The sequence below is a fragment of the Hippoglossus hippoglossus genome, chromosome 16, assembly GCF_009819705.1.
Source record: "Hippoglossus hippoglossus isolate fHipHip1 chromosome 16, fHipHip1.pri, whole genome shotgun sequence".
In the NCBI taxonomy this organism is placed as follows: domain Eukaryota; kingdom Metazoa; phylum Chordata; class Actinopteri; order Pleuronectiformes; family Pleuronectidae; genus Hippoglossus; species Hippoglossus hippoglossus.
Window position 1 is genome coordinate 17,294,746 of NC_047166.1, and position 13,886 is coordinate 17,308,631.

General features: G+C 42.7%; 1 protein-coding gene across 9 annotated transcripts in view; it reads left to right on the plus strand.

The window, feature by feature from the left end:
* The window catches only part of triob (trio Rho guanine nucleotide exchange factor b), a 113,181-nt gene that overhangs the window by 88,063 nt on the left and 11,232 nt on the right, over nt 1–13,886 (plus strand). For all 9 annotated transcript variants that reach the window (XM_034610717.1, XM_034610708.1, XM_034610709.1 and 6 more), the window contains 7 exons: nt 412–664; nt 9,968–10,254; nt 10,341–10,511; nt 11,953–12,048; nt 12,944–13,092; nt 13,273–13,339; nt 13,452–13,555. In XM_034610717.1, coding sequence (XP_034466608.1) covers nt 412–664; nt 9,968–10,254; nt 10,341–10,511; nt 11,953–12,048; nt 12,944–13,092; nt 13,273–13,339; nt 13,452–13,555 — 1,127 coding nt within the window. The remainder of the gene's footprint in view (nt 1–411; nt 665–9,967; nt 10,255–10,340; nt 10,512–11,952; nt 12,049–12,943; nt 13,093–13,272; nt 13,340–13,451; nt 13,556–13,886) is intronic.

The window sequence follows — 13,886 nt, forward strand, 5'->3', positions numbered from 1 at the left end:
CACCCTGAGCAGGTGGCCAGCCCATCGCGGAGCCAAGATACAGAGACAAACAACCATTCACTCTCACATTCACATCCACGGTCGACATCCCTACAGTTTCACACTATTTTGACTCATTGCATATCATTTATCCATTCATGCTTTATGCAAACAGTATAAACACAACTAGGAGGGTGCACAGAGCATATATCTCCTCCAAAGCTGAAGCCCTATCTCGTCATGCTAGATAAGACGGAAACAAATTCCAGATCCACTCATGCCTCATGTCTCACCTCTCCACAAAATTTCACGGAATTTGGTTAAGTAGATTTTGAATAATCCTGCTGACAGACAGAGAGTCAAACTAACAAATGGCAATGAAAAAATTAGTTCTCAGTTTTACAGATCTCTGTTCGGTTCTGTCCTCCTCAGCTGTCCGGTGGCTGTGAGTTGACCGTGGTGATCCATGACTTTGTGGCCAGTAACGCTGGCAGCAGCGGGGAGCTGACGGTGCGCAGGGGCCAGACCGTGGAGGTCCTGGAGCGACTCCACGACAAGCCGGACTGGTGCCTGGTGAGGACCACAGACCGCTCTCCGGCCCAGGAGGGGATCGTACCCTGCTCCATGCTCTGCATCGCTCACTCCAGGTCCTCCATGGAGATGGAGGGGCTCTTCAACCACAAAGGTAGGAGCAAAATGTTTGAGTTACCTTCATTTTTCTACCCACACTGTCAGGTGGAGTTGTTTTATCATGTTCAGGCACATGCGAACACTTCAGGACAACAGGAAAAGCTTATTGGATGTAATTCATTTTCGTAAACAGCAGAGGATTGGAGGTTGCTGAATCTTCTTATCTCACCCAACTGCTGCTTGTCACATACATGCACAGACACACACTTAAAGAAAGTAAGTAGGACGTGTTTCTTGTTTGCAAACATAGCATTGGCGACCGGCGGAACCGTCCCTTCTCATTAGACAGCTGCTTGGGGAAGCATGCACATGTATTTCTCGGCGTTGCTACGCAACAGTGGAAAACCCGCTTGAAGCACAGCTCTCTTTTAATTATCTTAAAATGACTTCAACCTTCGAATTCCCAGCGCTGTGAACATGCACAGATCTCATTATTGTCAGAGACCCTCACTTTGTCTTGCATGCAGCAGCGTGTCCCTCCACTGAAACAAACGTGAAACATTACAGTGCCTGGTCAGGAGGAACCCTGGAGGATGTGACATCACAATCATGCATCTGTTTCAAACCCAGCGGTTCTTATTAAGACAAGGTCATTTTCAACACGCACTGAGAAGTGCACATCACGTCAGCACTGAAATATTGTCGAAACCATCCAACCAGGAAATTAACTGTGTCTTAATTATGAACACAACAGATTATTGTTATAAATGTGTAATGTGATTTCTGCATCTAATACATAGACACAGTTTGTACATTCACTAGTCTGTATACTAGAGCCTGTCTGCTTTGGATTTTGGGGACCATCGCCAACACTGGAGAAATGTTCTAATACGATCTGTTTGGCGATGATTCCTAAAATGTTATCATCAAACAGTTTTGATAAAGAAATGTAATTGAGGTTTGATATTTTACAGTTTAATATTGAATTAAGAGAAATACATTTTAACACAAATGCACATTTCCTGCATTGTTCATTCTGTAAAATAAATGTTTCATATCATAAAACATATGTGTCGATACAGATATATATATATATATATAATATACTATATTATACTGTACTACTATACTATACTTTTCAAAATTCAACTCTACCATACTTAATATGCAATAATATACAATATCATACTTTTATATAGTATAGTATATACTATATGTACATACACACTATATACGTGTACATTATTTATATTACTTTTATAATTTTCTAGTGCTAAAGTACTGAACAAAGAATAATTCTATCGATTAGAAGAAGTAAGGGAGAGCTGACCCTCACTGGTTGGTTGGAGCTCTGAGCCGCTGTCATCTTGTCTTGACAGAAGGTGCCGCGTGTGCTTTATCCTCTTTAACCTGGAGGAGTGGGTGAAATCTGCTTGTTTCTATGGTAATATTGCATATAAATATTTTTGTTGGCTGCCTCTTTGTGATCAGTCATTAGAAAGTCTGCATTCGTATTTAAAGTTATAGGATGGCTCGGACTGCACGTACAGGAACTCACAACGTTGGAATTAGCTGAACGACTTAGAGTGGTGCAGAAATGCAAGAAGGGTAGAATTTCCTAGCCACCTTTTCTTTTTTTTCTCATGCAGTCCAGCTTCACAGCGTCTCATCTCTGTTGTCGCACAGAGGCGCTTGTTTCTGTCTGACTTTCCTTGGTTTCTTGGTCCTGCATAACCAGCCCTCACAGTGTGTGTGTGGTCAAAGAGAGACAGTGATGAAAAGGAGCTTCTCTCTGCAGGGGAGGCTTTGGTCAAGAACAAAAAAAGAAGAAAGAAATCTGTTGCTGGGGAGGAGGATTAAAAAAAAAAGACTAAAAATGACTTTACTGACCAACCATGTAGACCACTTTGTCCAAACTTGTGGAAGGGGGACAGTTTAGGGGATTAGACCGTCTTTTTCCCTGCTGTGTTTCTTGAAATAATGAACTGTTGCCTTGTCTGCGGGGCTGATGCCTGTATCTAGAAGGACAGAAGCAAACAGAAGTGATTCACATCGGTGATTCACATTGAGTAAAATCCGTCTGCAAAGTTTGTGGCTGGCAGCTGCTGGTCCGCCCTGCTTATGGGATGTTTTTACTGGAAAACAACAGTGTGTAGTATGTGTCCTGTTTCCTTCACCTTGCCCCTGAACGTTGGGCAGACCTACACATTCCTGTCTAATCAGATCACTTTCATTAACATGCTCTTCATGTTTTCAGTTTAAATCCTGGAATTCCCCCACCTGTTTAACCAAATCAGTTAAACTTCCAGGTTTACTCCGAAATGACAGTGTTATTTAATATAAAAAAGGAATCTGTATGGTAGCAGAGTAAGTATACAGGCCAGTGTATGTGCCTGTGTGTGCGTGTTGTTACAGGAAAGAGTTTGTTCAGAGCCCAGGGAGACACACACAGACACTCACGGCTTAAACAGGGGGATCTTTGTACGTCTAGCCTGCACAGCTGCTCTAAACTGCCTAGTATGCACAGGGAAGTTATCAGAGGAAGTGAATATGTTAGAAAACGGAGTGAAGTGTTGAATATTTACTTAGTAGCAGCTCCTGAACTCAGGCTCTTGGAGAATCCTCCCAGCGGAGATCCAGGATTCTGCAGAATTTGTAACCAAGCACTGAATATGTCGCAGATTTATTTATTCTTTCCCCCACTGAGCGTTTTTGCTGCTTGCTTGATTTCATAACCACGGCCTATATTTGTTCCAAGCATATATGGCACAAATTGTGTGCATCCCAGTGCCTTCAAAATTTGCACCCGCCCACGCCAACTGAGTGGGTGCCTCTACAAAGGGTAATACGGTATATGTGCTGCATGATTCCAGACGTCCCTGTGGAACGGGAGAGGCACAGTGGAGGCTTGCCCAATATCCTCACAGCAGCCCACTCATGAGGGAGGGAGGGAGAGATACAAAGAGAGGAGAGAGAGAGAGAGAGAGAGAGAGGGAAAACATCCTGCTCTCTAATGCTGCATTTGACTTTTGCTTTTTCCTCCACATGGAACTTCACACTTTCTCTCCCTGGAATTTTAGTCACTGCAGAATTATTCTTTTGTTAATGAAAAACAGGGTTTTAATTTGAGGGCAGCTGCCATACCTGTGGAGATGCTGTGAGGGAGTATTTCGAGCCTGAATTGCAGAGGCTCGATATTTGAGGTGACATGGCCCGAGGAATTGAGTCCTTAGTGTCTCTGAACCCGTTTTGCTCCATGGACTCTGCAAAGGGAGGACACTCTGACAACTGCAAATTCTGGCTGCTGGATCTGGGTAGGTGCCTCGATCATGAGTATAACACATGAGTAATATAACGCAATTCTCTTCTGCTTATTTAAAGAAACAATATTTCTATGTCAGGGTAGGTTTTGCCTGATAAAAAGATTGTGTCTTTTTAATCTGTATCCAGGGTTTGATATGGAGATTGTAACCTGTCTGGCTTTTTAAACTACATGATGGAAAAGACAAGTTAACTAGATAAGACACTGGTTTTTGCAGGGTCAAAAAGTTACAGTCAAAGTACAGTAGTTTCAAGTGTGACAATGACGGCTATTATTGTGTAGAAGATATTTTGTTTTTGACAGCTTGTCCTTGTAGATTCCACAGTGGGTATTTTCAGCTGCGTTTTAATACGGAGGGTTTTCACTAATCAAATAGGGATTATGTTGCAGCATTATGTCAGTGAAAGTAATTTGGCGAAAGCATAGTTAAGTGATGAAATATTAAACCTACTCAAATCGCATTGACAAGATTACTTCTTTTATCTGTACAGCAGCTCTGGCTGCGGCTGCACAGATGGGCAGATGGTGTCATTGTGTTGTATAGAATAGGAAATAAAGAGGTCATATGGAGTAGGACGTAAAAATGTGGAGCTTCTTAAATGTTGTCCTGTTTCTTTAGTAAAGTTCGCCTGCCTTATATTGTCTAATAAAGCATTTAAAACACCGAAATATGAGGTAGCTTGTGTAGAGGGTGGTCTCTACATTCTGCAACTCCCATCCCTTCTCCACGCCCTCCCTAACTATGGCTGTTGGTGGCAAGAATTTTCCAGTGCTCTCCACTGTTTAACAGATTAACCAACCAAACCCCCCCCGGGGCTTTCATTTCCCTGCACCTCATCGTCTCCATCCAAACCAACACGATGTTTGTGTGCTTCCGCTTGTTTGTATCACTTCTCCCGGGGAAGATAAGACCACACGAAAAGGATGCTCCCCTGGTGACACCTCTGGAATCCCAGGCATGCTCCCGCGGAGCTGCGCCGTCTTTCAGGATCGCTGCAGTTGTACAGCGGCCCCTCCCCTCCCTCCTATTCTGAGACACAGGCAGCCACACACAGTTGTAAATCTGGCATGTTCTTTGCATTAGCGTGAATGAGCTGGTGGCTGAATTACGGCAGCGTGTCGGCAGCTCACAGATAGGTTTGCAAACTTCTGAAGATGCGGTAGGGGGCATCTGGTGGGTTTCTCCTCAGGAATATCAACCCTGCAGCGTTAAACTGAGGAGGGTGTTAGAAGTTCAAATAAACGTCTGGTTAGACTGGTTGCATGTTGAGGATCAATCTAGACAGTTGTATGTGTAAGCAGAATTGTGTTGGCTCATCGTAGAAATTGACCTCGACCAAAGTGGTTATGTTTTCCCTCCTGTCTGTTTGTTTGTTGGTTTATTTGTAAGAAAGATTACACAAAAACTACTGAACGGATTTCCTCGACACTTAGTGGAAGGATGTGATATGGGTCAGGGAAGGTAGAATTTTGGTGCAGATCCAGATCAGGAGGCGGATCCAGGAGTTTTTTTCCCACTTTCTATAACATTGGCATTTTTCAACATTTTCACCATTTGTCCAGGGAATAATTAATTGATCTTTAAGAAAAAAAACATTCACATTTAGGGGACTGATATCTATGAGTGTGTGATATTTGGTGCAGCTTGATTGGGTTTAAGGGGTCCGCAGGGCCTTGGTGGAGGGAAACGCTCTACAGAGTGCTTTTCTAGTTTGAACTTTGAATTTCTGTGCATACATTTATAGAATGTCTGCCATGTGCCAAACATTAGTGCTATATAAAGTGTATGACTCCAGTCACAGTCTCAGCAGTTCAACACATATTGAATCTGCTGATGAATCAACCAAGAAGTGAATTTAATTCAAAATCTCTCCAGAGACCGAGACACCAGTTTGATGATTAAGACTAACAAGGTTTTTTTGTTTTACATGTCAGACTATCACACAGATATATTCCCCAAATGTATTCATTGTTTTTATATGTGGGACTGCTGCCTTTTTAATGACAAGCGCACCAGATGGGAGTGATGGGACCAGATGTTATTTGCACTCTGCTTCCATTGTTTTGAGCCCAAAATGTTTCTTGTGAAATATAAGTTCAAAAATTCCACAATTGCACAATAAGACAAACTGAAAATTCCACTTAACAGCTGAAGAGGCTCCTTGGCTGAGGAGCGAAACATCGTAAAGTGGATTTTTTTTTTTTTTTTTCCGAAAATCATCAACATATAAAATAACAACGATTATTATAATGAGAGGCGCACAAAGTCTTAGCTAGCCTAAGTACGTTTTTCCCATGAGCGAGAGCCTGAGCAGCTGTTCCTGAGGTGTCTCCTATATGAAACACGTCCTGCGGGGCAAAGGCCAAAGGTCGGGCCCTCTGTGCGTGTATGTTTGTCTCAGGGGTTATTTTCCGCTGAGGAGGAATGTGTCAAGGCTACTGACCCCATGTTTCATCCTTTTATACCCTTGTTAGCGCGACCTCTTCTGACAAAGCAGAGCACGCAGACGGCACTGAATACTTAACTGTCAAAGTGTGAAGATATCAGTTGTGTCCGTAAACGACGGGAGGTGGAGGTGACGTCAGATTTTACATTCAAATTAATCCCATTTCTTAATTAAGTGGAGGTGATCTTTTTCTAATTTGTCATATTCCTAATTACTGGAATTTTAATTAAAATATTGACAGTATATTGAGCCGTATTCCCTCACAACTGAGACCATAAAAACAATGATCTCAGCTTTATCTATTGCCAGTATTTGAACGACATTAAAAGGGACGAAAGTGATTGTTTCTCACCACAAACCAGTGTAAAATATGAGTCTGCTGAACTTGCCGTGGCAGCGTGTGATGCAGCCGCTGAGATGTACCTGCTAACAGCAAGTGAACACATGTCAGGGTTGTGACCCCGTGTCTGCAGGAAGCACGGTCAGTTTGCTCTGCATGAGAAGTCCTGACTCCTGTGTTCAGCTCCCTGCTTCTCACAAGTTTCCACCTGAGAGTTACATTCTGTTGGCGGGAAGGTGTTTCCAGTAGGTTATAATAGAAAGAGTCTGGTTTGTGCAGTGGTGTCAGTTAACTGTTATTTATTGAAGCTGAGGGTTTTAAAAAAACCCAACAAAGCAAAGGCAGCACATGTACTTTTTGCTTTATATATAGGATATAATATGTAACAAGTCTTTATTAAAATGTAAAAGAAAACGACGGCATCACGATTATTAATTATTATTGCTGAGTAACGTGTGTAAAGCTTAACACCAAATCATCCGTGAATAGGATTTTCATCAGCAATGGTGGTGAAGACAACAACTCCCATGATCCCATGCTGCTTTGAGACATCATCAAACTAAATTATTGTTTTGACTGAGCGACCCCTAGCGGCTCAGTTTACATATTGTACGTTTAAGTACGAATAGTGAATAAAACGCTACTGGTGCCATCTATGCTGCAGAAACAGTGTAAAGAGCTCATTAAGTTTTGATAGTCCTTGGAGACCCATGGTGGTAAATGCAAAGGAATTCTGAGTCATCAGAATTACAGCCTTAAATAGGCTCCATGATTTGCACCCATGACAAAAACATTCCAGGGCAGCGTCGTAACGAACCGCTGCGACTCTGGTTTTCATTTGCTTCTGCAGGGGGACAAGGTTGAGGCAGGTAAATCACGCAGCTTTACCCTAAAACCTATACCAAGCATTGAGATTGCCTCCAATGGAAGAGGTTATCTTCCATCAAATTTCCCCCAGTGAACCCGGACAACCCTTCACGCCTCCTGTCGTCTTTAAATAGGCCCTTTAGGTGGAATTTATAGATCCCTGAGCAGTTGGTGCCCCCCCCCACCACCACCACCTTCCCTGGGAAACGCAGCAGTATGTGCCTTGGTGAAAAATGTATTGTAACAAGAAGGGTTCTGGCCTCCTCACCTGACTGATGGCTGCATGAGCCACAGGTGAATATTGCCTGTGGCAGAGAGATCGCAGGTTATGCTGGGGAGAACTTCAAACGGTCTGGGCTTTGTCAGAATAAAATGATGATAGGAGTCTGACGGCTTTTAGAGTCTTAACAGGGCCTGATGTGGGAGATGCTTGTTGTTCTGGGAACTCTGCTGCCTTCTTCCTTTTGCGTGCGATGTGAAAACACATGCTTCATATCAGCGGAGCGCCGTAAAAATAAGACTCCAAGAGGCTCCCTGGTGGCTGACACGCACGTTCGCATGCAGATGCGTTCATTCGCTCGACAATGCGGGGCTGTGCAAGGGTGACCAATGAAAGAAGGTGGAATTTCCACACCTGCCATTCATTCACAAGGCTGTTCAGCTCGGTCACGTGGTTTAATCTGTAGCAGATGCATGTTTTACAGCACTTTAATAGGTAAATGATGGAGAGGCTGAAGTCTGAATCTCTCCAACGTTTTTTACTGTTGAGTCGAACTGCTGCACAGTTTCCTAGAATGTGGCTAGTGTCAAATATCAAATAAAAAAACGCACAAATCTACATTTAGTTTTGAAGCTCAGCAACTCACAATGTGATGTGATGCGAACAATCCAATACAGAGTGGCGTAGGAGGAGAGTATCATCCTCCAGTCAACTTCAGCCCCTGTAAAGATTCATTTGTTTTTGCAGTCAGGCCGTCACTGGAAGTCATGTGCTGCTCTGCGCAATAAAAACACCATCTCCAGTTTAGAAGAGATATTTTGAAAGATACCTATCACATCTAGTTTGTTTTATATCTCGCTCTTTTGTCTTGGCGGCAGAGTAAGGAACACTCTTAAATCTTCCTCTCCACTTGGAGGTGAAAGGTCTTGTCTGGAGAATGCCGTGTGGTATCAAACCTGGGGTCACGTTGCACAGAGTGAGAGGCACACGAAGAAATTCAACCTCAACGTTATCATCCAAAGTCTCCTTGGTCAGTGAACTTGTTGATCCAGGCGGGAGGTTGTATTCCTTCCTCCAATGGCATGGCATACTAGATCTGCATTATTATTTGGATCTGCGCCAAATTGCACACACACAAATATCAGTCCCCTAAACATGCCTGTTTTTTTTATCAAGTTCCATCAATATTCTCTGAGAAATCAACGATAATGTTGAAAAATATCTTTTCAATGTTAAAGACAGTGGTAAAAAAACTCCTGGATCCGTCTCCTGATCTAGAGACGCACCAAAATTGAATGGGTTCTTCCCTGTTCCACACCACACCCTTCCACCAAGTTTCCTGGTAATCCGTCCTGCAGTTTTTGCGTAATCCTGTTTAATAATATATAAACATACTAACAAACCAGCAGACAAACTGACCGCGGTGAAAACATAACTTCCATGTTGGTGGTAACAAGGGAACATCAGGGCAGTGGTCGATAAGGCAGGAAGTTAAAATAGGAGTGAATCAGCAGACAGGTGAGACGGATACGTGCATATGTCAGACAAAGCCTCAAGCATCCCCTTTATTCTCTATTATTTTCTCATCCCTTCATTTCTGCTCGAATTCAACAGCTTTCCTCCCACAGATTATCCCCTAAGGAGCCGTCATCACTGTGAGGGCCAGGCTGCCTACTGCACACAACACAAACACACACAGGGAACAAACAAACGCAGACAAAACGTTTTCACATACTGTCTCTTTCCTCAAGCTTCTCCCACTATAGTGAAACTCCCAAAGGCATAGATGGTGCCTATACAGTAGTTTTACTGTTTGGTGGAATATTCTGAAAAAACAGCAGTAAAAAATACAACCTTTAAGCCTGTAATGTGATGACTTTGCGACTGTAGTGTAAGGAGGACCATGACACTGTCAGGAGAACCGCCTGTGTTGAAGTGAACTGACATGATGTTGTGTGTTTGCAGCATTTGTGATGTTTCATGTCACCAGACAACATTAATCACTTGGATTAGCTGTTACTTAGAGTTAGACCCTGAATTAGGAGACCTTTCAATCAATGGAAGTCCAATAACATGAGACAACCATTTTGTCTTCAGTTGGATCACTTATACTTAACATATAACATTATTATCAAGCTCCTCTGTCTCTTCTTCCCCTTTAGACACCTTGTCTGTATCCAGTAACGACGCCCTGCAGCCGGGCTCCAGCCAAACCCTGGGCCCCCACAGCTCGCCAGGGCCCAAGCGTCCAGGGAACACTCTGAGGAAGTGGCTGACCAGCCCCGTGCGGCGGCTCAGCTCCGGTAAGGCCGATGGCCACGTCAAGAAGCTCGCCCACAAGCACAAGAAGAACCGCGATGGCACCCGGAAGAACATGGACACGATCCCCGGCTCGCAGAAGGACTCTGACGACAGCGCAGCCACGCCACAGGACGAGACACTGGAGGACGTAAGAAAAGATGGAGAACATTTAAACATCCAGTTCTGCTCCTGACCTTTCCAGATAATCACTGTTCCTTCTTTTTCTCTCTGCAGCGTATGCGTAACGAGGGGCTGAGCAGTGGCACCCTGTCCAAGTCTTCTTCATCAGGCATGCAGAGCTGTGGCGAGGAGGAAGGAGAAGAGGGCGCCGACGCCGTCCCTCTACCTCCCCCTATGGCCATCCAGCAGCACAGCCTGCTGCAGCCTGACTCCCAGGACGACAAGGTGGGTGGATGCTTTAACACATGGTGACAGACAAAGTACTGTATGTAGAAAACATGATGTACAGTCACCCAAGACAAACATAGCTCTTTTATTTTCACTCAGCCTGAACAAATTGATGTGCTTTAAACGAGCCGCACATGCATTTTATTCATGCACACACAATATATATATATAATTCTCTTCGCAGATTTTAATTGAAATTCTTCAATAATTCAAATTGGTTATGTAAACCTAAAGAAAACTAAAGATTTTTATTTTGTCATTTTACTGCAGTTTTTTTAATTTTACGAGTACAAACTTGTAATATTATGGAAATAAAGTCGAAATATTATGAGAAAAAAGTCTATTTTACAAGAATAAAGTCATGATATTAAATATTTCAAATTGGATGTATAGACAGAAAAATCTCCTAATTTGTGCAGCCAGGTTTTGGTTCATAAATAGCAATTTTCCTCTGCACAGCTAAACTTTTACTCTGGTACTAATCAGTTTAAGAAAAAAATTCTTAGATTGCAAAAAAAGATTTGTAATATTATGAGAAAAAAAGTTGTAATTTGTAAGAATAAAGTCTTAATATTACGGAATTCAAATTCAACATGTCGGCCTAGAGGAAAAAAAAGGATGTTGTTGTTTTCAAGAGTGATAATAGTGATATAATATAAGCAGCCAGGTTTTGACTTTGGCTCATAAATATCCCTTTTCATCCTCACAGAGAGCTTTACAAATACACAGCTAAACTTTTACTTTGGAACTAATCATTTTTCTTATGTTTCCTCTTATTTTTTAATGGTTGCATGTTCCTTCCTTCAGCATTACGTTGATTTCTGTTCTTCTTCTCTTCTTGCCCAGTTTCCCTATCTCTCCATGTAAAACCACTTCATCATCTCCACTTTGGATCCTTCGTTATTTCACTTTTCTTTTTGTGCCTTGCTCTTATCTCTCTCCCACCAACTAACTGTCATTCAATGGAGTGTGATTATACTCCTCCATTCACGTGTTCACTGAGGTGTTTGTGGAACTAAATGGTAAATCCCCATTAAGTTCTGTTGTGTACAGAGGATCCTGTTGCAGAGGGAAAGTCTCTCCCCCAGTGGAGTGTTAAGCAACATTGTTTGCTGTATATAAGTTGTTTGACCAATCATGGTGCTCGTGTTTATAGAGCAGTCCAATCCCAGAGCTTTCCCTTTATCGAAACCCCCGTCATAACCTCTGTTTGGCTCCAACTTGGCCCCCGATTAACCCTCTTATCAGGGAGAGCACACCCACCAGTCCTCATTTGGACATGTGGAATATCGGGGTCCACACTCAACAATGGTGAGACCGATCACATGCAAAGATGCAGCATCACACCTGTCTGCATGCAGCACCACCAAGTTTTGCACCTCCATGTTTTATGACCTTAACCGTTAACTTTCTCTCTCTCTCTCTCTCTCTCTTCCAGTCTGCGTGTCGTCTCTCCGGTCGTCCCAGTAGTTCAGAGACGCCCAGTGCTGCGGAGCTGGTCAGTGCCATCGAAGAGCTGGTGAAGAGCAAGATGGTGAGAGAGAATTCATAATCTGCACTCACACGTACAAGCCAATGTGGCACATTTGTACACAGAACAATTCCAATCGATGTTCGTACAAGCTCACACACACACACACACACACACACACACACACACACACACACACACACACACACACACACACACACACACACACCCCCTTCTCTGGTGTTGTTGACAGAGAATGGCATCATGGCCTACCAGTCAGCTGTCAGGACTGACTCACTGTGCCAGCTGTCCACTGTTCCAACAAATGGACATTGCACTCAACCTCATACACACATATACCAAAGTCAATACACACAGCTTTATTTTAATCCATGTTGAACAAATGAAATGAATTATGCATTGATGGAAAGCATATAAGGGACACCTAAAGCAAAACAAAAACTGAGAATTCGAGAAGTTAGAAGTAATTTTACAAAAATAAAATCATATTATGACAAAAATAGAGTTGTAATTTTTACAAGAATAAAGGCATAAGATTACACAATTGAAGTTTCAATACCACACAGACTTGGAGGAAGTTGCCTCTTTTGTTTAGGAGGAGGAAGTGTTTGGAAGTGATCGATTTGTAATGTTGGTTAAATCTGCATGATATTCAAAGGGGTTTCGTACTTCCTCAAGAAACAATGACATTGGTTCCATGGTTCAATTTTGGATTCAGAAGAAGCGAAACTCCGGCGATTATAAGGGTTCTCCTCTCTGGGTCCATGCTTAGAAAATGTTTTGTTTTTCTTTATTCTCATTAAATTACAACATTATTCTCTGAATCTCGGAAATCTTTTTTCTTCAATCCATACCCTAAAACCTCATTGTACAATGAAGAGAAGATCACATCTACTCTCAGCCTCTGACTTCCCCTCTCCCTCTCCTCTTTCTTCAGTCTTTGGAGGATCGTCCAAGCTCTCTGTCGATGGAGCAGGGCGACAGCAGCTCCCCCTCCCTCAACCCCTCCGACAACTCCCTCCTCTCCTCCTCCTCGCCCATCGACGAGTTGGACGAGCGCAAGTCCGGCTTCCTCAAGAGGAGACAGTGAGTTAGGAGCCTGTGTCTTGTTTGTGCTTCGATAAACAAAAACCTGCTCAGACTTCCATCACTTCATCGCGTTTGTCTTCATTTGTGTGCTTATATGGAGCATTTCTGATGTTGGTCCACGGCTGAGTGTGTTGCGTTTCTGTTACGCAGTGATAATTTCTGCTTTCTGTCTCTCAGTTATGTGCTTCTGGAGCTGGTGGAGACTGAGAGAGACTATGTCAGGGACCTGGGATCAGTGGTGGAGGTAAAACTAATTAAATAAGAGAGATCAATATGAAATCTTAACTTTTGAAAATAGTTTTCTTTAATCAGTGTTTGCTGCATATTTGACAAATAAGTTGACTTTTTCCCTGCAGGGCTACATGAGCAGGATGAAGGAGGAAGGAGTTCCAGACGACATGAGAGGAAAAGACAAGATCGTCTTTGGAAACATCCATCAGATCTATGACTGGCACAAAGAGTATGTGAACAGTCTCCTTCTGATAACATGCCCCACTAATTCTACTACAAATAAAACTGATTGAATTTACACTTCCAATTTGGCTTAGCAATTGAAAAGGCGTTTTTATCGTCGACCCTTTTTTTTTATAGAACAAAGTATCAAGTCTGGCACCAGTACCATTTGAAAAATATCGATTTAGCACCGGTATCGGGGGGGGAGAAAACTGGAAATCAGACCTGAAGTTCTGTAATCTTGCTAAAAGACAGACTGACAAATAAGTTAATGAACAGCATGAAAGCATCACCTCCTTGGAGTGGAGCAATTATAGAATAATAGAATAATATCTGCA